At 43.5% G+C, this 24723-nt stretch overlaps 1 protein-coding gene across 2 annotated transcripts in view; it reads right to left on the bottom strand.

Annotated features, from left to right (window-relative positions):
* Positions 1-24723, bottom strand: part of LOC308301359 (kinesin-like protein KIF26A) — a 161463-nt gene that overhangs the window by 102227 nt on the left and 34513 nt on the right. For both annotated transcript variants that reach the window (XM_080745321.1, XM_080745320.1), the window contains exons 2-3: positions 9162-9497; positions 7605-7790 (exon numbers count right to left, since the gene is read on the bottom strand). In XM_080745321.1, coding sequence (XP_080601447.1) covers positions 7605-7790; positions 9162-9497 — 522 coding nt within the window. The remainder of the gene's footprint in view (positions 1-7604; positions 7791-9161; positions 9498-24723) is intronic.

Genomic DNA, 24723 nt, shown 5'->3' with positions numbered 1-24723 from the left:
TCGTTGTCAGGTGGAAACCTTGTATGTCCAAAACGTTTCGATTTCTATTTATCATCTAAAAAATGTACTAAACTAGTGAAAACAGCAGATCTACAAGCAATGCGAGGCGTTGTGTGCTTGTAGATCGGCTGTTTTCACTAGTTTGTGCGACAGTCTTGTATGATGAAGCAGGGCTTTGCTTTACCAAAAGACGTACACATTTGAAACTTGGAGATACAAGGTTTCTGCCTTAAAGTGACGATATTTTAGTGATTATGTTGTGAAGAAAACGTTGAGATAATAGCCATTTTGGTTAGAACTGAAAATTACTTCAAGTTTAAAATAATACTAAATATATTTTCAAGTATCCAAATAAATTCCAAATATTATCAAATTATCTCGCGGCACCCCTGGACTGCCGTCGCGGCACCCCAGGGTGCCCCGTCACCCACTTTGAAAACCACTGATCTATTGTACACATACTGTACTGTACAATCAAAGAGCGGGGAGAGTCTCTGCTCCTTTACTTGGAAAGGAGCTAGTTGTGGTGGTCAAAACATAAATACAAAACAAACGGTTTTGGACATACAAGTTTTTCACCCAACAACTTCGATATTATACATTAAAGCACATTAGAGTATCAAGTGCAATTAAAAGCCAAAGAGATAAGGAGGGGTTTTAGTATAAGGATCTGAAAGACTCAATGGACAGGGCAGATCGGATGGGGAGAGGCAGGTTGCTCCAGAGCTTGGGGGGCGGTGGCAGCATAGACAGAGTCACCCCTTACTCCTTTTGTTAATCTTTGGAACGATTAATAGCGGCACGCATGCATACACGTACATATTAACCCATTTAGGCCTAGAATTATTGAATGCTTTAACCTGTGAAAAATAGCAGATATACAAGCTCACAGCGCGGCACCGAGTGCCGCGCTGCGAGCTTGCAGATCTGCTATTTTTGAAAAAGCCGTGAAAATGTGTGCAAATCTTTGAATATATGTATTTTTAAAGCGAACGTTTGTAACTCAAATTTTGCTTCTGGGTGGTCCCTGGAACTACATTTTTTGAGATGTGGGTCCGTGGCCAAATGCATATCATTTTGGGGGTCCTTCACATGAAAAGATTTGAGAACCACTGACACAGTAGTCTCTCAAGAACAGACTAACTGAGCTCCAGTTAAGTGAAAAGGACCTTTTCTTTGACGATGGCTGGCCAGATTTCTGACATAGAAACATAGGTTTTTCCAAAAAAAACCTTAGAAGGATTCAAAAGACACTTACAGAATCGGGTCAAAATTCTAATTTTCACGATTATTCAAAAATAGCAGATCTACAAGCTCGCAGCCTGGCACTCGTGCCGCGCTGTGAGCTTGTATATCTGCTGTTTTTCAATAGTTAAAGCATAAAATAATAATACACTATAACGTGTACCCGTTCTAAATAGGTTAAATTGGGGGGTCCTTGACATGAAAAGGTTTGAGAAGCAGGTCCCGCTGCGAGCGGGCCACGGGCAGACCAAGGAGCAGATGGGGGTGTGGATTATCTCTCCGCGCCGGCATTGGAACACCGTGGGATGTCCCAATACGAGGCCTTGGATCACGGTGGGATCTCCATGTCTCAATGTGAAGCAGCTAATGAGGGCCCAGGAAACGGAAGTCTTGAGCTCTCTGCTGGAGCCGTTGCCCCCGCGACCCCACTCCGTGTAAGCGGATGAGGATGGACGGATGGGTGGACATTATGTCACAGAGCACGTGTTCATTCTGTTATACCTTTAACCACTTAGAAACAGGGACGTGCTGGCCATTGGGAAAAGAGGGACAACTCCCGAACGGCCGGTTCATTCCCGGCAGGTCCAGGCCGGCCATTGGGAAAAAATTTAAAATAAAATGTTCGTTCCATTTTGGGGGCTGGGCGGCCAACAAAGTACATCGTCACTGTCGGGCAGAAACCTCGTATCTCCAAGTTTCAAACTGATATATTTTTTCGCAAAGCAAAGCCCTGCTTCATCATACAAGGCCCTTGCACAAAAGTAGTGAAAACAGCAGTTCTACAAGCACACAACGCCTCAGGGTGCGAGGCGTTGTGTGCTTGTAGATCGGCTGTTTTCACTAGTTTAAATAATTTTTAAAATGATAAATATAAAACAAACGGTTAAGCGGATGAAGATGGATGGATGGGTGGACATTATATCACAGAGCATGTGTTCATTCTGTTATACCTTTAACCACTTAGATACCTTTATTCCTTGTTGACCGGGGGACCCAGATGGTCTATCACTTGGCCCGCAACTTGTTCCCATCTACAACAAATCGCATCACCGCCGGGAATTAGAAGATCGACAAGCTCACAGCATATTGTGTTAGCTTGTAGATCTTCTATTTTCCGTGTGAAGTAATAAATGTTATGCCTTTGTTTGTGTTGAATTAAGTGGTAAATAGCTTTATATTCTGATAGTAATCATTGCTATAGAGTGTTTGTTCAGTAAGAGTGTTAAATAGCTCTATACTGTGATAGTAATCATTGCTATAGAGTGTTTGTTCAGTAAGAGTGTTAAATAGCTCTATACTGTGATAGTAATCCTTGCTATAGAGTGTTTGTTCAGTAACAGTGTTAAATAGCTTTATATTCTTATAGTAATCATGGCTATGGAGCGTTTGCTCAGTAGCACAAGTCTCCCCCTCAGTCTCTCCAGCTCTTTAGTGAAGAGAAAATAAATAGACAGGTTGGGAATGGGTTACCAACCCCATCAGCCATACTACCTTCGGAGGCCCTCTATATTCATTTGCCTTGAATAATATCATCAGATCAATGACTAAAAAGTAATTCAACGTGAAACACCTTGACTTGAGTGCAGCCTGTATAACAGGATGTCTAGCCGAGCCTCTATGGGGCTGTTAAGTCTGACATCATTTTGTAGGCAGAGGAGAACTTTTGGCCCCAAAAAAAGCGAATCTTTTTACTATTGTACTATTTACACATTTGTCTTCTCTTTGTTGTTGAAAGTGGTAGAATTATACTTTAGTCGTTATTTTTGTCTTGGATCTGTTGAAATAGCGAGGGACAGATATTGACAATAAATCTGTTTGGAGGTCTGACTACAAAATGATGTCACGGCTTAAAAGTCCCATATAAACAGTGTGTGTTTGCATTAATGAGCATAACATCAGCATAGAATGTGGTATATCGCGGAAACCTTTTATGTCAAAAACTGTTATGACTATATATCGTCACTGTTGGGCAGAAACCTCGTATCTCCAAGTTTCAAATGTGTGTGTTTTTTATTTATTTTTTATTTTAATTATAGTCCTACTTCATCACACAAAAGTGTTGCACAAAAGTAGTGAAGATAGCAGATCTACGAGCACACAACGCCTCGCACCGCGAGGCGTGTGCTCGTAGATCTGCTATTTTTCACTATTTTAAATCGTTTTAAGAATTAAAAAAAGGAAGGTTTTGGACATACAAGGTTTCCACCCGACAACGATGATATGCTGGGAAGAGTGAATGTTGTGACATGGGATAGATTTTGGAATCTAAAATGAAAGGGTGAAATGTATTTTTTACTTTCATTTAATATCTTGGACTGACTGCATTGTATTTTATTTTCAATTTAATGTGGAATGGAAAAGTATCGACAGTAGCAGATCTGCCACGTTTCGAGGATGGATCAGCTACTTGTTGCAAACGTCAGGTCCTAAGTTACTATATGAAGAACTCCACCGGCTGCCGTCACATCACACTTTTGTCCCTACTCATATCTTCGCCACTGTTGCCCCTGTCCATGCCAAACTATGCACACACACTCCTTGGCTGGCAAACCACAACCTGATTTCTCACATGGCCCTCATCTAGCGCCACCATGAGGCCGATTCTTGCTAAACGCATTTTTGGACACTGCTCCTACAGATTTTGCCCTAAAATCACGCACAGCATATTCCCTCTTGATTGGCTACGATTGCCTTCTAAAGTTTGTGTAAGCGACCTGACGGTCCCATAAAAGGTGATCATATTATGTGATGCTTGTAGATGATCAAGTAGGGCATTAATTTACAAAAAAAAAAAAAGAAAAAAAGAAACTGTGAGAATCGGGAGATAAGAGTTTTCTTCCCGACAGTGCAGATAGACAGTGTGTTGCATTAATAAGTGCAACCATCAGCATGTGGAGTGTGTTGTTGTGCTGTTTGAGCTGTGTGGAGGCTGCATCTCCCTGTGAAAACACACATTTACATGCATTTACATAGTTCTGTGAACAACTGTGGTCTGATCGACACATGGGAACGTTGCAAGAGACGTTTAACCTCGCTCTAACTGCAGCACGCGCACATGCACACACGCGCACGCGCATGCTTTCACACACACACACGCACGCACGCACGCACGCACGCACGCACGCACGCACGCACGCACGCACGCACGCACGCACGCACGCACGCACGCACGCACGCACACACACACACACACACACACACACACACACACACACACACACACACACACACACACACACACACACACACACACACACACACACACACACACACACACACACACACACACACACACACACAGCCAAGAATGAACAGACACTTACACAAAATGCTCTAAAATGTGGATATACTGTAGTCGATAGATAGATAGATAGATAGATAGATAGATAGAATTTTAGGTGTTTGTACTTGAGTATTTCCAATTTTCTTCTACCTCACTACATCTCAGATCCAAATATTTAACTACACTACATTTATTTGGAAGCTTTAGTTACTCGTTACTTTGCAGATATAAATCAAAATATTGTAAAACATGCATAAACCACAATGTTACAAGCTCACAACGTGAATGGTCCTGTAGATCTGCTATTTTCAAACATTTTGTACTTTTACTTTTGGAACTTTAAGTACATTTTGATGTCATACCTTTATACGTTTTGAATTCCGGACTTTTTTCGTGGAAAGCTGCACCTATGAGGGTGGAATCCCCATTCCGCCAATGCATTGGAGAATGGAGCGTTTTTTTTTTTTTTGCAGAAATCCTCTACTGGCATGAAACCGCTCCATTCTCATTGAAATCGGCGGAATGCGGATTCCACTCTCATAGGTATACTTTGGTGTGGGTGCAGCCTAAAAGAGTATTTCTATATTGCAGTATTGATACTTTTACTTGAGTACGTGAGTACTTTTTTTCCCAGCACTGCGTGTTTGTGTGTGTGTGAGTGCGAGTCTACTGTATGTGTGTGGTGCAACTCTCAGAGTTAACAACTGCATACAAATGCGTTTCCACTTGCAATACCTCACATTACAGCCGGTGACAGCCACACACGCACACACACGCGTGCACACTCACACACACACACACACACACACACACACACACACACACACACACACACACACACACACACACACACACACACACACACACACACACACACACACACACACACGTATGTACGGTATATGTCTATAGGCGGTGCCGACAGACAGCTGCATGATGGGTGGTAATGAGGACCTCAGAGAGGCCAGTGTAAAACGCCTTCTCTTCGCGGCACGGCGGTCGGGTGGGAAAACCTCGTACGTGCAACAAAACCTAACTTCTCCGCAAAATGGAATCCATCCAATGGAGTTATTGCACTCGGTGCCACGCTGTGAGCTTGTATACCTACTATTTTTCAATAGTTAAAGCATTACATGGGCAACTGGCGGACCGGGGGCCACATGCGTCCCCCACCTTCACTAACTAATTATAACATTTTTTTAAAAATGATTTAAAAAATGTTGCCAAAAAGCAATGCTGGGCCTTGCAGGGTTAATGCGGCCCGCAGGTTAATTTTGGAATACTGATATATATTATTTATTTCAGCTGTTACAATTCCAACCATGCAAACATGACTCACTTTAATTACATCAGTCCATATTAGTAGCTTAATCACTTAGCACAAGTCTTTTGTTATGTCCAATGTATTTGAATTTAAGTTTGAAAAGTTGGCATAAGAAATTTAATAAAAATGTTACTTCTTAGGAATCCAATTAAAATACCTAAAAATAATCCCAGATTCCAATTCAAAAATAGCAAAAATAGCTGATCTACAAGCTCAAAACGCGTCGCATCGCGACGCGTTTTGAGCTTGTAGATCGGCTATTTTTTTCAGATTTTCACTTGTGTATGCATTGTGGCCCTCTGGAGTGGATGTGGAAATATAGTGGCCCTCTCCATTATCAAAGTTGCCGACCCCTGAGTTAAAGCATTACATAATTCTAGGCCTAAATGGGTTAATTGTTCCTGGGGGGCTCAGGGGCTCTGACGACAAGAGCTTCTGCTGCACCGACGACATGGTTACAGATCTTTGCAGATTTCTAAGATTAATTCCCTTTTTTCACCAGCTCTCAAAGCTGGTCTACAGATAATCGTCCGATGACGTCAGAATCTCCTGCCAAAATCACTTTTTTACCGTATATGGCTAAAAAGCAAGACAACAATTATTAGATATTATTATATCTTACCATTTAAAATATAAAAATCAAACCTCGGTTCGAAGTGAAGCGGTGAATTTTTATTCTATGTGTTCTAGAGCTATGAAATCGGTGTTCTAGATCTATACATTCTGTGTTCTAGATCTATACTTTCTATGTGCTTTAGTTCTATATTTTTGTGAATTCTGAATGAATGAATGATTTTATCTGGAGGGCCAAATTGTCATGTGAAGCTTGACCAATCCTCAATCCTGAACGCACGGGACACACAAAGCCACTCCTCCACATGGTGGCGTTCAGGATATCAATCAGAGTCCTGGTCTGACCTCAACTACAATACAAACTGTCGTGTAGCAATGTCGATTTGTGCACGCGCCATTGCAGTTCACTCCCCTTTGTATTTGCACTGCTATCTCGCCTGCTATCTACATCATGGCTTAACTACAGGAACCCACACTGATGTCAAGGCCTGCTTCGCAAACCTTTGGACCTTCACAGTGTGTGTTAACTTGGACTGCCGTATTTCCCAGTTTGGTTTACACAGTGCAAAAAATAAATAAATAATAGGATTATGTTTGTGTATTCAATAATTTTTTTGCCAAGATTTTGCCAAAGAAATAAGCCCAACAGAAGCAACTAGGCTATACTACTTTACATTTACATTTGAAAATAGCAGATCAGCAAGCTCACAATGTGTCACATTATGACACATTATGAGCTTGTATATTTACTATTTAAAAAATATTGAGGGGAAAAAATATTTTGAATATTTTTTAAACATTTCAACAACATAAATCTGTGTGGAGGTCCCTGGCACCACATATTTTCAGATGGGGGTCTGCGACTGTGGACAAATATGTTAATCTGCGGTCCTTTATATGAAAAGATTTGGGAACACTGGTTTAAAAAAAAGATTAGAAAGTAAGCCCAATAAGCAACTATACTATTTTGACACACATTGCTTATTATAAGCAGACATGGCAACCAACATACATACAGAGCCCAGAGCCTAGAACGCCAACTACTGACACTTTAATGCAAGGACAACAAGAAACCAAATAATGTTTTTCAGGCCAGCTTTTTCAGCCTCCGCCTCTTTCAGGATATGAACAGGAAGCTGGGGGGCGGGGCCAGGAATATGGTGAATAGTTGGTACTTACCATAGTTGTCTGGTACTGGGGGGTGTGGCTCTGGGATACTCTCCACACCCCCTCCAGGTACAGGTGTGGGTCGGGGGGGAGGGGCGTGCACGTAGCCCCGCCCCCACCCAGGTAGGTGCTGTGGACTCCACCCCAGCCAGGCTCAAACTCCTCCCCCTGCCACCTCTGGGCGCGCTTAGACGGCAGCTGGATAGAGCAGACAGACCATAAATACCACACAGTGAGTTCTCTCTCCTGATTGGATCAAACTGGTATCCCGACCTGAAAATGCATTCTGATTTATAATAGAGCTGTAGAGACAGGGAGACCCCTGTTACTGAACAAACACTCTACAGCAATGATTACTATCACAATATAGAGCTATTTAACACTGTTACTGAACAAACACTCTACAGCAATGATTACTATCACAATATAGAGCTATTTAACACTGTTACTGAACAAAATACTCTATAGCAATGATTACTATCACAATATAGAGCTATTTAACACTGTTACTGAACAAACACTCTATAGCAATGATTACTATCACAATATAGAGCTATTTAACTCTGTTACGGAACAAACACTCTATAGCAATGATTACTATCACAATATAGAGCTATTTAACACTGTTACTGAACAAACACTCTATAGCATTGATTACTATCACAATATAGAGCTATTTAACACTGTTACTGAACAAACACTCTATAGCAATGATTACTATCACAATATAGAGCTATTTAACACTGTTACTGAACAAACACTCTATAGCAATGATTACTGTCACAATATATAGATATTTAACACTGTTACTGAACAAACACTCTATAGCAATGATAATATAGAGCTATTTAACACTGTTACTGAACAAACACTCTATAGCAATGATTACTATCACAATATAGAGCTATTTAACTCTGTTACGGAACAAACACTCTATAGCAATGATTACTATCACAATATAGAGCTATTTAACACTGTTACTGAACAAACACTCCATAGCATTGATTACTATCACAATAAAGAGCTATTTAACACTGTTACTGAACAAACACTCTATAGCAATGATTACTATCACAATATAGAGCTATTTAACACTGTTACTGAACAAACACTCTATAGCAATGATTACTGTCACAATATAGAGATATTTAACACTGTTACTGAACAAACACTCTATAGCAATGATAATATAGAGCTATTTAACACTGTTACTGAACAAAGACTCAATTACTATCACAATATAGAGCTATTTAACACTGTTACTGAACAAACACTCTATATTCATGATTACTATCACAATATAGAGCTATTTAACACTGTTAAAGAGCTAAATAAAGAGCTATTCATCAATTGTTTTAATATCAAGAAAAAAACAATACTGCAGAGTTAATTGAAGTGATCTTTTTATTACAACTTAGTGTTTATACCCTGGGTTTACGTTATATTGTGATTACTCTATTATTTCTTGTACCAAAATCAAATCAATGAAATGGAATTGAATTGAATTGAATTGAATTGAATTGAATTGAATTGAATTGAATTGAATTGAATCGAATCTATATCCTTCACCTGGTCAGACGTTCTCGTCCAGCCCAGCGTGTCTCTCTCCCAGTCGGGCCGCGGGGCCCCCCGGGGCCACCCGTGGTCCGGCATCACCCTGGTACTGTGTCCCCTTGTCCCCCTCTCTGTCCCTGTCTCTGTCCCTGTCCCTGTCTCTGTCCCGTGGCAGCCGGTCCCCAGGGCCTCGCGGAGCACCAGGCGTCTCAGCTGGCGGAGGGACGTCCCGCACGCCTCGCATCGGGCGTCGGCGGCAGAAGGGGGCGGGGCGTGCTGGTGGCGGGCGGCACCGCGGGGGGTCGGGCCGCGCTGTAGCTTGTCGAATAGGAAGGCAGCGTAGGCAGGGTCCTGGAGGGGAGAAAGAGGGGAAAGCGGAAAGATTATAAGGATGGATTAAAAGCAGGGGTCTTTAACGTCTTCAGGCCGAGGACCCCTTAGTGGAGAGAGGGATGAAGCAGGGACCCCCACAACCTTCTCAGAGATTCCATATAGGCATAGTTTGTTTGACAGCACAATCATCAGTGTATTTTGGATTCATGTTAATTTGTGTTTTTTCTTTTTTTTTTTACCACTTGAACCGTCAGTACTTAATAAACTTGAACTTTCACTCTGTACATAGTGTGCTCTTTTTCCCCTCTACACCAAACCTCTTTGCCGAAAATAGCCGATCTACAAGCTCACAACGCCTCGCAGCATGAGGCGTTGTGAGCTTGTAGATCTTCTATTTTTGGCTAAAGTTCTCAGAATATGGACACTAAGGTTCAAGTGGTTAATATAAAGGGTCCCGGACCACCTGTTGAAGACCCTTGGTTTAAAGCAAACTAAAATCCTAATGTGCGAGTTTTGAAACACTGTGTTTTTGAGCGGTGCTAACCGCTCCTATAGACCGCTTTTTTACCAAAACCATGATGTCACAAATGATGATGACATGAGTTCGCTAGACCAATGAAACACTTCAATTCTGTTGATCTGTCCATGATGGCATAGTCACATAGGCACCCGATTGGTTAACTCTGATTTAGAACGCATTTAGGACGCCTAAATACGTCATAAAAAATGATTGAGCGGTGCTAACCTTGAATTTCAAAATTGTATTAGATCAGGACAGGACAGGACAGGAGTCAGTTTTCATGTATTATAGAGATATCCAGCTCAAGACAATTTTGAAATTCAAAGAATATAATAATAATAATAATAATAAGGGTAATAATAATGATAATAATGGGAATAATCATATTCGTGTACACTGTAGGGAGCTACAATGGAAAAAACTATGGCTCGTGGACCAACCGGTGACTTTGTACACGACTTCGTACATTTCCCATAGATTCTATGGGACTTGACCACTTGCTCCTGCCCTTCGTGTACACGGTCTGTGCCGTCTATAGTTTCTTAATGGGGGGCAGCAGAGAGCCATATGTACACAGGCCCTAGGTGGTGTCCACGACCAGTAGTTTTACATGAACCCTCAGAGGGACACTGTGGGCTTAACAAGTGGTCCGTGGTGGTTCTCAAAGTGAGGTCGGGGGACCCTCAGAGGGACACTGTGGGCTTATCAAGTGGTCCATGGTCGGTTCTCAAAGTGAGGTCGGGGGACCCTCAGAGGGACACTGTGGGCTTATCAAGTGGTCCGTGGTCGGTTCTCAAAGTGAGGTCGGGGGACCCTCAGAGGGACACTGTGAGCTTATCAAGTGGTCCGTGGTCGGTTCTCAAAGTGAGGTCAGGGGACCCTCAGAGGGACACTGTGGGCTTATCAAGTGGTCCGTGGTCGGTTCTCAAAGTGAGGTCGGGGGACCCTCAGAGGGACACTGTGGGCTTATCAAGTGGTCCGTGGTGGTTCTCAAAGTGAGGTTGGGGGACCCTCAGAGGGACACTGTGGGTTTATCAAGTGGTCCATGGTCGGTTCTCAAAGTGAGGTCGGGGGACCCTCAGAGGGACACTGTGGGCTTATCCATACCTTGGCTACAGGGGGGAAATAATTAAATGTACTTTTCATCGTGCCTGTTGCTAAGGTATGGCAACATGATTGGTGTCTTGCAAGACACCAGTCATGTTGCCATACCTTAGCCTTTCCTGAACTGACGCCGCTGTGAACATGTGTACACAGCCAGCATATTACTCAATGCCAAACTTTGCACACACACTCCTTGCCTGCCAATCCACAACCTCCACCCCTCCAGGGACCCCCAGGGCTTATCTCCCGATTAGGACACTTTCCAGCATAGTGACATGCAGAACAAACTGTCCATATAGTATGGTTTACATAAAAGTCAGTTGTCTTTCACACACACACACACACACACACACACACACACACACACACACACACACACACACATATATATATATATATATATATATATATATATATATATTTCATTTATTTATTTCATAAATATTTTTCATCACAATTGGGTTTGTGGGGAGCCATCCCTGCTTCAAGCTGTCACAGCATGGTACCAACACTTCAAACTAATACCCAATACAGCAGATCTACAAGCACCTCACAGATCTACAAGCACCTCGCACATGCCAGGGACAGAGTAGGTTGGCCTGCATAAGCCTTGCTGTCAACACACTATACTACACCACTCAGGCCACCAAGCCAGGTGTGGTCAATTAGTGCCTTCTTTTGATCAGTGGCTTCTGCTTGATGAGTGGCACCAGTCTGTCTTTGTTCCCTGGTCAGTCAAGTTCACTGGGAGAGAATGTTTCAGATCAGTGCAAGTGTATTTGTTTTCCATTTGGACTTACTGTGTTTTGTTGGTACAGTATGCGTGCGACTAACTAATATTTCTGATAATTCCAATTTGTTTGTTGTTTAATTAGCCGGATTGTGAATGCCCTGCATTTTTCTTTCATCTTTAGAACCACACGTGTGTAACAAAACAGAGTGGTGATCATTTGGTGTGGGTGAAGAGAAGAAAAACATTTCATTAAAGGAGTAGTTCACCCCCAAAGTGACTTTTTTTCTATTGAACTCAAGTCTCCATGGCGTGAGTAATACATTGAAAAAATAAGTCATTTTGGGGGTGAACTACTCCTTGAATGTCAGTTTTGTGGTGTTTTGATTGGACACCCTGAGGATATTGCCAGATAGACAGACAGACAGACAGACAGACAGAGAATTGTAGGCCTTGCATTTATTTGACTTGGTTCCAACAGATGGCGAAAATAGCTAATCTTCAAGCTCACAATGCCTCACTGTTTGGACAAAGAGTTGAGGCGTTACATTTTGTAAAACACGGCCTTGTGAAAATAGCAGATCTACATGCTCACAACACCTCACAACGCAGGGCGGCGTGAGCATGTAGATCTGATATTTTCACAATTTCTGCCCCTAATATTTAATTTATCATTTTAAAAGTATTAAAAAGTCCTTAAATTGTCTCTTTAGAAATGTGCAGATAGCCTCTGTATACTGTTGAGTGGAAAAACAATGTTTCACATTAAGCTAAACATTTGGGACCACCCAAGATCATTTGGAGACCCCTCTAGGGGTCCCATAGTTGAACCACTGACTTATAAGGGGAGTATGGAGACCCCTCTAGGGGTCCCATAGTTGAACCACTGACTTATAAGGGGAGTATATGAGGCTGGATCCGTCTGGAACACTGCACTAGGCTCTCGCCAGCTCTGTAGCTCTCCACACTTGAACAGTTGTGTCCTTAAATTCAATTATAATAATTAACCCCTGTATATACAGGCAATAGTTTTACATGACTTTGTGTACACAGCCAATAGTTTTACATGAACATGTTCAGGCTTTAGTACTGTACTGTCTCGTGTAGCCCAACAGAGCCCATCACAGCACAACACGGCCCACCAGAGCCCAATACAGCCTACCAGAGCCCAATAGACTCCAGCAAACCTAAGTCCAGCCCAGTCCTGCCCAATAGGAGTATAGACCAGGGAAGGGGGGTAGTTAGATGACTGCACCAGACTCCACCAGGCTGCTCCATGCTCCAGCCAGCTCTGTAGATCCTGTGTACACGGCACTCCTAACTCGAAAGGTCAAGGAAAAGGGTCGTTTTAGGCGTCAAAACAGGCCCTTTGTCCTTAAAATGAATAAAAAAATCAAAAGAATATGTTTTGTTTCAGGCAGGACACACGTTTCATATTTGAAGCATGCCCGATCTGATGGAATGGGTTTCGTGTCTCTCCGACACTTTGAACCCTTTACGATTGCGAAAAAGACACCGAAACCCGGATTTTTGTCCTTAAAATCAATAAAAAAATCTAAAAAAATCTGTTTGTTTTACGCAGGAAACACTTTTCATATTTGAAGGATGCCTGATCCGATGGAATGGGTTTTGTGTCTCTCCGACACTTTGAACCCTTTATGATTGCGAAAAAGATACGAAATTTGCACGCCACCAACACGATTACACATTCTTTCGGATAAAAGACACTTATTCTGACTTACTTTTTGACGCTGAATCCAACAAACCCGGTCTCGTGTCTCTACGACACTCCTAACTCGAAAGGTCAAGGAAAAAGCCACTGTGTACACAGGCAATAATTTTACATGACTTTGTGTACACGGCCAATAGTTTTACATGAACATGTCTAGGCTTTAGTACTGTACTGCCTCGTATAGCCCAACAGAGCCCAGCACAGAACAGCACAGCCCACCAGAGCCCAATACAGCCCCCCAGAGCCCAACAGAGTCCAGCAAACCTAAGTCCAGCCCAGTCCTGCCGAGTAGGAGTATAGACCGGGGAAAGGGGGTAGTTAGATGACTCCACCAGGCCATTACTGTCCAGATCTGGCTTGAATAGGCCAGACCAGGGTAGACAGGACTGCACCAGACTCCACCAGGCTGCTCCAGCCAGCTCTGTAGATCCTTGCACATGCGATTAACCACTGTGTACACGGGCATTAGTTTTAAGTTTTACATGAACCCTCAGAGGGACACTGTGGGCTTATCAAGTGGTCCATGGCCGGTTCTCAAAGTGAGGTCGGGGGGCCCACAGTGTCCCTCTGAGGGGACACGGCACATACCGTGTACACAAAGGGCAGGAGCAAGTGTTCAAGTCCCATAGAATCTATGGGAAATGTACACAGGCGTGTACAAAGTCACCAGTAGTTTTACATGAACCCTCAGAGGGACACTGTGGGCTTATCAAGTGGTCCATGGTCGGTTCTCAAAGTGAGGTCGGGGACCCTCAGAGGGACACTGTGGGCTTATCAAGTGGTCCATGGTCGGTCCTCAAAGTGAGGTCGGGGGACCCTCAGAGGGACACTGTGGGCTTATCAAGTGGTCCATGGTCGGTTCTCAAAGTGAGGTCGGGGGCCCACAGTGTCCCTCTGAGGGGACACGGCACAGACCGTGTACACGAAGGGCAGGAGCAAGTGTTCAAGTCCCATAGAATCTATGGGAAATGTACACAGGCGTGTACAAAGTCACCAGTAGTTTTACATGAACCCTCAAAGGGACACTGTGGGCTTATCAAGTGGTCCATGGTCGGTTCTCAAAGTGAGGTCGGGGGCCCACAGTGTCCCTCTGAGGGGACACGGCACAGACCGTGTACACGAAGGGCAGGAGCAAGTGTTCAAGTCCCATAGAATCTATGGGAAATGTACACAGGCGTGTACAAAGTCACCAGTAGTTTTACATGAACCCTCAGAGGGACACTGTGGGCTTATCAAGTGGTCCATGGTCGGTTCTCAAAGTGAGGTCGGGGGACCCTCAGAGGGACACTGTGGGCTTATCAAGTGGTCCATGGCCGGTTCTCAAAGTGAGGTCGGGGGGCCCACAATGTCCCTCTGAGGGGACACGGCACAGATTGTGTACACGAAGGGCAGGAGCAAGTGTTCAAGTTCCATAGAATCTATGGGAAATGTACACAGGCGTTTACAAAGTCTCTGAGTGTCCCACCAGGCTGGAGCAGCCTGGTGTTGTCTGGTGCAGTCCTGTCTACCCTAGTCTGGCCTATTCAAGCCAGATCTGGACAGTAATGGCCTGGTGGAGTCATCTAACTACCCCCTTTCCCCGGTCTATACTCCTACTCGGCTGGGCTGGACTTAGGTTTGCTGGACTCTGTTGGGCTCTGGGGGGCTGTATTGGGCTCTGGTGGGCTGTGCTGTTCTGTGCTGGGCTCTGTTGGGCTATACGAGGCAGTACAGTACTAAAGCCTAGACATGTTCATGTAAAACTATTGGCTGTGTACACAAAGTCATGTAAAACTATTGCCCGTATATACAGGGGTTAATTATTATAATTGAATTTAAGGACACAACTGTTCAAGTGTGGAGAGCTACAGAGCTGGCGAGAGCCTAGTGCAGTGTTCCAGACGGATCCAGCCTCATATACTCCCCTTATAAGTCAGTGGTTCAACTATGGGACCCCTAGAGGGGTCTCCATACTCCCCTTATAAGTCAGTGGTTCAACTATGGGACCCCTAGAGGGGTCTCCAAATGATCTTGGGTGGTCCCAAATGTTTAGCTTAATGTGAAACATTGTTTTTCCACTCAACAGTATACAGAGGCTATCTGCACATTTCTAAAGAGACAATTTAAGGACTTTTTAATACTTTTAAAATGATAAATTAAATATTAGGGGCAGAAATTGTGAAAATATCAGATCTACATGCTCACGCCGCCCTGCGTTGTGAGGTGTTGTGAGCATGTAGATCTGCTATTTTCACAAGGCCGTGTTTTACAAAATGTAACGCCTCAACTCTTTGTCCAAACAGTGAGGCATTGTGAGCTTGAAGATTAGCTATTTTCGCCATCTGTTGGAACCAAGTCAAATAAATGCAAGGCCTACAATTCTCTGTCTGTCTGTCTGTCTGTCTGTCTGTCTGTCTGTCTATCTGGCAATATCCTCAGGGTGTCCAATCAAAACACCACAAAACTGACATTCAAGGAGTAGTTCACCCCCAAAATGACTTATTTTTTCAATGTATTACTCACGCCATGGAGACTTGAGTTCAATAGAAAAAAAGTCACTTTGGGGGTGAACTACTCCTTTAATGAAATGTTTTTCTTCTCTTCACCCACACCAAATGATCACCACTCTGTTTTGTTACACACGTGTGGTTCTAAAGATGAAAGAAAAATGCAGGGCATTCACAATCCGGCTAATTAAACAACAAACAAATTGGAATTATCAGAAATATTAGTTAGTCGCACGCATACTGTACCAACAAAACACAGTAAGTCCAAATGGAAAACAAATACACTTGCACTGATCTGAAACATTCTCTCCCAGTGAACTTGACTGACCAGGGAACAAAGACAGACTGGTGCCACTCATCAAGCAGAAGCCACTGATCAAAAGAAGGCACTAATTGACCACACCTGGCTTGGTGGCCTGAGTGGTGTAGTATAGTGTGTTGACAGCAAGGCTTATGCAGGCCAACCTACTCTGTCCCTGGCATGTGCGAGGTGCTTGTAGATCTGTGAGGTGCTTGTAGATCTGCTGTATTGGGTTTTTTAACTAGTTTGAAGTGTTGGTGCCGTGCTGTGACAGCTTGAAGCAGGGATGGCTCCCCACAAACCCAATTGTGATGAAAAATATTTATGAAATAAATAAATGAAATATATATATATATATATATATATATATATATATATATATATATATATATATATATATATATGTGTATATATATATATATGTGTGTGTGTGTGTGTGTGTGTGTGTGTGTGTGTGTGTGTGTGTGTGTGTGTGTGTGTGTGTGTGTGTGTGTGTGTGAAAGACAACTGACTTTTATGTAAACCATACTATATGGACAGTTTGTTCTGCATGTCACTATGCTGGAAAGTGTCCTAATCGGGAGATAAGCCCTGGGGGTCCCTGGAGGGGTGGAGGTTGTGGATTGGCAGGCAAGGAGTGTGTGTGCAAAGTTTGGCATTGAGTAATATGCTGGCTGTGTACACATGTTCACAGCGGCGTCAGTTCAGGAAAGGCTAAGGTATGGCAACATGACTGGTGTCTTGCAAGACACCAATCATGTTGCCATACCTTAGCAACAGGCACGATGAAAAGTACATTTAATTATTTCCCCCCTGTAGCCAAGGTATGGCAGCTGCCATAGCTTGCCATACCCAATTGACGCCCCTGCATGTTCACCTCCAGTAGGTTGGGAAAGTAGCCTGCCACCCTGTGGAAATAGGCTTGAACTGCAAGATAGGACCCTAAAACAAATAAAATGGAATAAAAAAGCATCCGTAAGACGGATGGGCGAACAAGTGGTGTCCATACGTAGATGGGGTCCCAGAGGACATGTAGAGCCCACCCCCTTATTTTTCACGCCCCCAGGGAACACACAGCGGGGTTTGGAAATTTGTCGTGTACACCAGCCCTAGGACCTCGGCTTCGTGGACCGATTTAACGATAGGGGGAATAATATAAAAAATAATAATATAAATAAACAGCTTATGATTATCATGTAGATCGAAGTACGAGCTTTACCACGCCTAACCAACCCCATATCCTGGACACTTCATGGGAGCGAAAATACAGTAGAACCTCCTTCTCCTCTTTGGATCTGCAACTACTGTTGAATTTTGTACAATCGGTCTCTCATCTTGCCGGCCTTCTGGCTAAACTGGGACAGTGATCATGAAGGTGATACCTATAATAATGTCATGTTTGGCAGATCCTTGCGGATGTCAGCATTGAGTGACAGAGAGAATGTTTGCAAGATGTCTAGAACCACTCCACAGCAGATGTGGGAAAGTCTTTGTCTGCAACTCTACAGATCCTTTTGTCATTGTCAAGTAAAGCAATAGAAACTGTGCATGACATTCCAGCTGCTCGTCATGCTCTTTGGTCTTGGGCTTCTCAGCCATCATTTTGCAAGAAGACATCAAATATCGTCCCAACAGAAATAACACTCTGCCACATGCCAGACTTGTCTTTTCGAATGACTTTGTCTTCAAAGTATCTGAACATGACCTTTCAGGGTCATTAGAATGCACTATCCTCATGTATTCTAATCTTTAGGTACCGGTATGTAGACATGGCAAAATCCAGCTTATGGTCCTTATGGTCAATGCGGCGGATCTCAGACATGTTCCTCATTTGCTGCTGGACCAGCGAGGCCTCAAACACCACCAGCATGAAGAGTGTGAACACACTGTAGTACCAGTACTCATCTAGACACCACAGCCCCACACAGAACACCTGGAACACAAAGAAGGGGGCGGTGGCTCTCTTCCTGAAGAGCTCCAGAAAATCAGGCACAATCATCTCAGCGCGGTTGGTGCCGTATCGCTTCTCTGCCGCTCTCAGGTCTGTCTCCTCCTGGTAGCCACGCCACACCTGGAAGTGGCTCATTGGGTGGCTGATGGGGAACGCCACCGGGAGGAAACATTTCTTCTCCTCACCCTGGTCCCTCTGGAGAGCCACGAGCTCAGCAGAACCGTTATTTGGCGTATGTACCAACTTTGCCAGGGTGGCCATTTGTGGGTCAGGTTCCTTGGAGCAGGTGAGCCAGCAGTGCACGTGCACGGACCAATAGCCCCCCCTCAAAAGCTCCTAGTTAGATCTCGGGACCTAGCTGACAGTCCTCCGCCAGGCAGGCCACGCACCGTCTATCCCATCCCCTGCCTTCTGGTCTCTTTCTGGCAGAGACTTTGCCCGAGGCTCCTCTTGCTGGCTAACTGGCTGTTAGCAGTGCACTAAATTTCAAACCGATACTGGTTTAAAGATGAAGTGCCATGATTTCACTCCCCCTAAAATACGATCATCAGGTATTATACTAGTACAAAACTGTGGCACCACCTCTTTAACAACACTGTCTTCTGACCCTAACCCTAACCCTAACCTTAACCCTATTATGGAGACTTCCTAATTGTTGGAAGTCTGATCATGTTTCCTATATATCATCTATTGTGATGTAGAAATGACATCATGTAAATGATTGAATGGAATTGGTTTATATTGATGATGTATATTGTGAATATTAATTATTAACCTAGTGATTGTGAATGCTAGCTTGACGATGCTGATAAATGCTGACTTGGCGATTGTGAATACTAAACTGCTCATGTTGAATTCGGCGAATTCATGGTTAGAACAGCTATTGATTGATCACGGCCATTTGATTGAAGACACACAAAGCATATATGATTATTTAAAGAAAAACAAGGCTTGAAAATTGTCCACAATGTATCTCCCTAAATATATTTGCACCGCTCACTTCGCACGGGTGCGATTTTTCAATAAGATATCATGATGTCACGTGAAACGGACATATGCCCGTTCTGATTGGCTATGGGCATAATTAGACAACCCCTCTCGTGGCCCTTAGCCTCGCGTAGCCAGGCTTACTCATCTGCGAAGAGAAAAGCCTGGTGACAATAGAAGGCAGAAGACGTTCTGGGAGGGGGGGCTGAATTTTCCCGGAAGCTGTATTTTTTTCACAGTGCGGTGTTCCTGCAAACGTATTCCCTGCACAAAAAAAAGCTGGTCTGCGTCTCCTGCTCCGTCGGTTACGCTCGCAATAAACAATATACAAACAAAAACATTGATTCAAGCAATGTTACACCTATTCAGAGTGAGTTAAGAGCTACAATCTATTTTAGTTTTTTCGCTGGGGAATGTAAACAGACCCGCATCGCATGACGTAACTTCCGTTAACCGCAGCACTTCCGCTAGGAATTTTGACACACACCGGAAGCCCTATTGTCTACAGGGTGCGTGGCCCTTGGATATGCCTCAATGTTATGACGTCACCCTTTGCCCCTCTCTGATTGTCTATGGGCGCATGGCATAGACACAGATGCGCACACACACAGGCATAGTAAAATCTATGCATCCATCTCATAAAATAGTTTTTAAAGTTTTTAAACTTTCATATGTTTTAGGTTCATTGTGCATGCAGTGAAATATTCAAAAGCTTTTTTTGTTAAAATTTGGATTCCTATGGCATACAGCTCATGAAAATAAAATAAAAATCCACATCTCAAAATATTAGAATATTCCACACGACCACTCAAAAGAAGGATTTATAATACAGAAATGTCAAACTTCAGAAAGGTTATGTTAATTTATGCACTCAGTATTTATGGAATACTTTTTGTTTTCATCGATGGGGCGTGGCATGAAGGTGGTCAGCCTGTGCTGATGTCCCCCTTTTTTGAAGACCATTCTGCTTGCGCACAAGTTGGCACCTCGACAGAGTGCAGTTCTAGTCTGTTGTTGTTTTCAATGTGTATTTGTTTTGCTGTTGGTAGTCATGGCTGCCAGTTCCCACCTGATGTTATGTGGCAGTTCCCGTTGCTCCAAATTGTACCCCATAACAGCTAGCTTGCATAGCGTCTTGAGACTAGGACTTAGGTCTAACATGTACAAGGGGTTTGCCATATCCTCCAAAAACAATGACACAATCTCCCAGCATGCAACAGGACATCCAACACAACCCTGAACACGGGCCTTTCCCCTTGAGCTCAATCCTCTTCCAGGTGAAGGTCTGTGGATTTAATTTCCACAGCTCATTGACATTCTGGTCCTTGTGGTTTCGTCCACCAAATATGTACAGCTCTCCTTTGTAGGCAAAGGCTGAATGACCGTAGCATCCTTCTGGAAGTTGTGCAGAAGGCGTGCTCAACCAGCAGTTGGTTTCTGTATCAAAAACACTGTTGTAGCCGTAGCACTGAAACGTCCAGCCCCCAGATATAAACATCTTTGTCTCGATGATGTAAGCAGAGTGCCACCATGAAGAAGGTGGTGGAGTGCCACTGGTCTTAATGAAAGACCAGACCATTTTGGTGGTGTCCAACTTGCAGGTGTCATTAGTGTATTCATTCTTTATCCATCCTCCATGTATATACATGACCTTCCCCATGGCACAGGCTGAGTGGTTGTACCTCGCCTCTGGAACAGTCCCAGATATCCTCGGCTTTGACCATCTGTGGATGTCGACATCAAATGCATAAAGCATGTTGCAGTACTTGTAATCCACAAATCCTCCCCAGATGTAGATCATATCCTCTATCAACACAGCTGTGTGGCCCCAATTCACAGGGGGAACCTCATGGAGACTTCCAGTTGTCTCCGGTGGAAACTTCCACCAGCATAAAGACACTGTGTTGAAGACATGGACAACAAACTGAGGATCACTGTCCCATCCAAAGGAGTACAGCTCGTTTCCCACGGCAACAGCTGCTGGACGACATTGTGTATGTGTTGTTTCATTGAGATGAACGGTCCAATGCATCATTTCACTCACCAGCAGAACTGTGGATCAACGTGGACTAACTCTGTAAAGGAATGCAGTTGTACTGTGTGTGTTTGACCACTTATATAGGTACAGAAGCACAAACATCATGGAAAGTTTGTCCAATCCATGAAGCCGATGCCCGTTGTTCTCCCATATATATCTTATACATTATCCATATCTCTGTCTGTCTGTCTGTCTGTCTGTCTGTCTGTCTGTCTGTCTGTCTGTCTGTCTGTCTGTCAGCCAGCGTGATGTCATCAACAGGGTGACGTCTTTAGCCTTTGTGAGACTGAGAGGGGGGGGGGGGGGAGGCAGAAGGGGGGGGGGGGGGGAGAGACAAGGTAAACTGGGTGAGGGATGTATGGGCATAAAAGGGTATGATGTCAGACATCATAGGACTTTCACATAACAAATAACTGAGTAAGCATGTTTGTGCTCTCTCACAGCATATCTCCATATACAGTACATGGATCTCCATATGGGTACCAGGGGTCTCCATATGGGTAACTGGTCCGATATACATCACTGGCCAGATGGCCAAGACATGGCGTGACCTCGCCCTTTAGGCATCTTACTAGTAATATCTTACTATAAAACAGCAACTGACTGAGTAACATTCTGTTAAACAGCGTGTTAAAGCCGATGAAAAGCCTTTGAAACAGCCAATCACCGATGTGCCACAGACCCATGTGAGTGAGTGTTACACCAAATGTGTTATCTACAACTTTTTGTGACCCTGCCTTCAAGGATGGAATGGGAGGGAGGAACTATGAGAGGGAGGAACTAAAGTCTATAGGTAATGAAATGTTGTGTATTGGCGTGACGGACGAACATGAGCTGGACGTTTTCATACTAACTGCGACCTGACGGTCACAATTAATTTATTTTATGGAAGCTCTGATCTTGAAATAATAAACCGAAAACAGACCACCTACAAGCTCTCAATCAATGCATCACAGACGCATTGCGAGCTTGTAGCTATAAGCTTGTAGCTTATAGCTTGTAGATTGGCTATTTTCGCGGTGCAAGAATCTGCAAGATGCTTCCATAATAAAGACATGCTGGCTTCTATGGAATCCAAATGACTGAAATGAGTCTAGGTCTAGGCGACTGAGAAAAGTGATAGTAATAAATTAAACAATAAACCGAAAAGTTGTATCTGAGTAAAAGTGCAGAAGTATTGGTAACCACAATAGCCAGAGTAGACGTTAAAATGACCCCAAACTGATTTGAAAGTTGAAACGTCCCGTTAATTTATGTTCTGCCACTATGACAGCTAGGGAACACAGCAGATGGCCGTGTCTGGAAACGCACAGTTCAACATCAGACACTAAAGTGTCTGTCTCACTGTGTGTGTGTGTGTGTGTGTGTGTGTGTGTGTGTGTGTGTGTGTGTGTGTGTGTGTGTGTGTGTGTGTGTGTGTGTGCGCGCGCGCGTGCGTGCGTGCGTGAGTGCGTGCGTGTATGTGCATGCTCGCGTGGAAGTCCACAGTGTGTTGGTGACAATAGGGACAGCTCGCTCTGTGTGCGTGCGTGCGTGTACGCGTGTGATGTCCACGCGTCCACCGGGTGTTTGTTGACAATAGGGAGCAGATCTGTGTGACCCTGACTGTGACTTTCAGAACTTTGGTTTGAGTTTCGGAGGAACATCAGAACAGCAGCACTTACATTGTGCCATTACAATATAGTGTTTGTTTTCTGAAAAACCAACCAGTTCAGTGGTCCTGTGGTCAAAGTGTTTCCCCTGAGACTGGGAGGTCGGGGTTCGATTCCCGGCAAGGTCATACCAAAGACTATAAAAACAGGACCCAGAGCCTCCCTGCTTGGCATTCAGCATCAAGGGTTGGATTGGGGGTAAGATCCTGTGACATACTAGTGTAATGTCCGGAGGGTCCCTAACCCCAAAACTGAAAGTTCTAGTGGAGAACATCCCATTTCACAAGTTATAAACATATTTGAAAAATAGCAGATCCTACAAGCTTAGAACACAACAGCATCAAAATATAGCAAATCCACAAGCTCGCGTTTTGAGCTCCTACTGTAGATCTGCTACTTTAGAATTTGAATCATGAGATGTAAGAGTTTTGGACATACTGTATGAGGTTTCCACCCGACAAAGACGATAGATACAGTATACTGTTGTTTAAAGCTCTGCTTTTCTAACAGGCTGTTGAAGCTATAAAATGCTTCCACACACAAACCCAACATACCAGTGCACCTGGGAGCTCATACCTACACACACACACACACACACAAAATAGCCGATCTACAAGCTCACATTGTGTAACAGCGGGACACATTGTGAGCTTGTAGACCGTCTATTTTCGGTGGACACGACACAGGCGCGCAACTGAAGCATATGGCATCCTTTTTTATTGAGAAAGCCAAAAAGAAAGCCATTATTAGAGTTTAGGGAGTCCAAATGGCTGAGATCAGTCATGGATGGAGTGAGCAGTGGACTGCAGAACAATGTGAGTACAATGGGACGTCAGCTCTTTGTTGGGAGTGCAGATTTAAGACTCTGGTCTGCAGCTGTGGAGGCCGTGGTATTGTCACACACTGTTTATGACCTGCTGGTCGAGGCCACAGCATGTGGTGTGAAAAACGTACTTGTACATCTGCAATTTTTTAAAAAGTTGTGTGCAAAATGTGTGCAAATCTTTGAATATATGTATTTTTTAAAGCGAACGTTTGTAACTAAAATGTTGCTTCTGGGTGGTCCCTGGAACCAAATGTTTTGAGATGGGGGTCCGTGGCCAAATAAATACCAGTTTGGTGGTCCTTCACATGAAAAGGTTTGAGAACCACTGACATAGTAGTCTCTCAAGAACAGGCTAACTGTTACTGAGCTCCATTTAAGTGAAAAGGACCCTTTCTTTGACGATGGCTGGCCAGATTGACATAGAAACATAGGGTTTTTCAAAAAACCTTAGAAGGATTCAAAAGACACTTATAGAATCTGGTCAAAAATAGCAGATCTACAAGCTCGCAGCGCGGCACTCGGTGCCGCGCTGTGAGCTTGTATATCTGCTATTTTTCAATAGTTAAAGCATAAAATAATTATACAAAATAATGTGTACCCGTTCTAAATGGAAAAAAAGTACTCACATTTTCTACTTAAGTAAAAGTATCAATACTGCAATGTAGAAATAATGTTACATGTTAAGAGTCCGGAATTCAGAGTGTACTTGAGTAAAAGTACAAAGGTATTGGCATCAAAATGTACTTAAAGTACAAATGCAGAAGGTCCCATTTCAAGTTTATAAGTGTATAAAAAGTATTTTGAAAATAGCAGATCCACAAGCTCACAATGTGTAGCATCGATTCGCGACACATTGTGAGCTTGTAGATCGTCTATTTTCAAACGGCTTAAATGTATATACCGGTAGTGTTGAGGGT

Source organism: Nannobrachium achirus (genome assembly GCF_963921795.1).
Source record: "Nannobrachium achirus genome assembly, chromosome: 16".
NCBI lineage: Eukaryota > Metazoa > Chordata > Actinopteri > Myctophiformes > Myctophidae > Nannobrachium > Nannobrachium achirus.
Note: the sequence above shows the minus strand (reverse complement) of the source record. Positions and strands in the feature narration are given on the sequence as shown.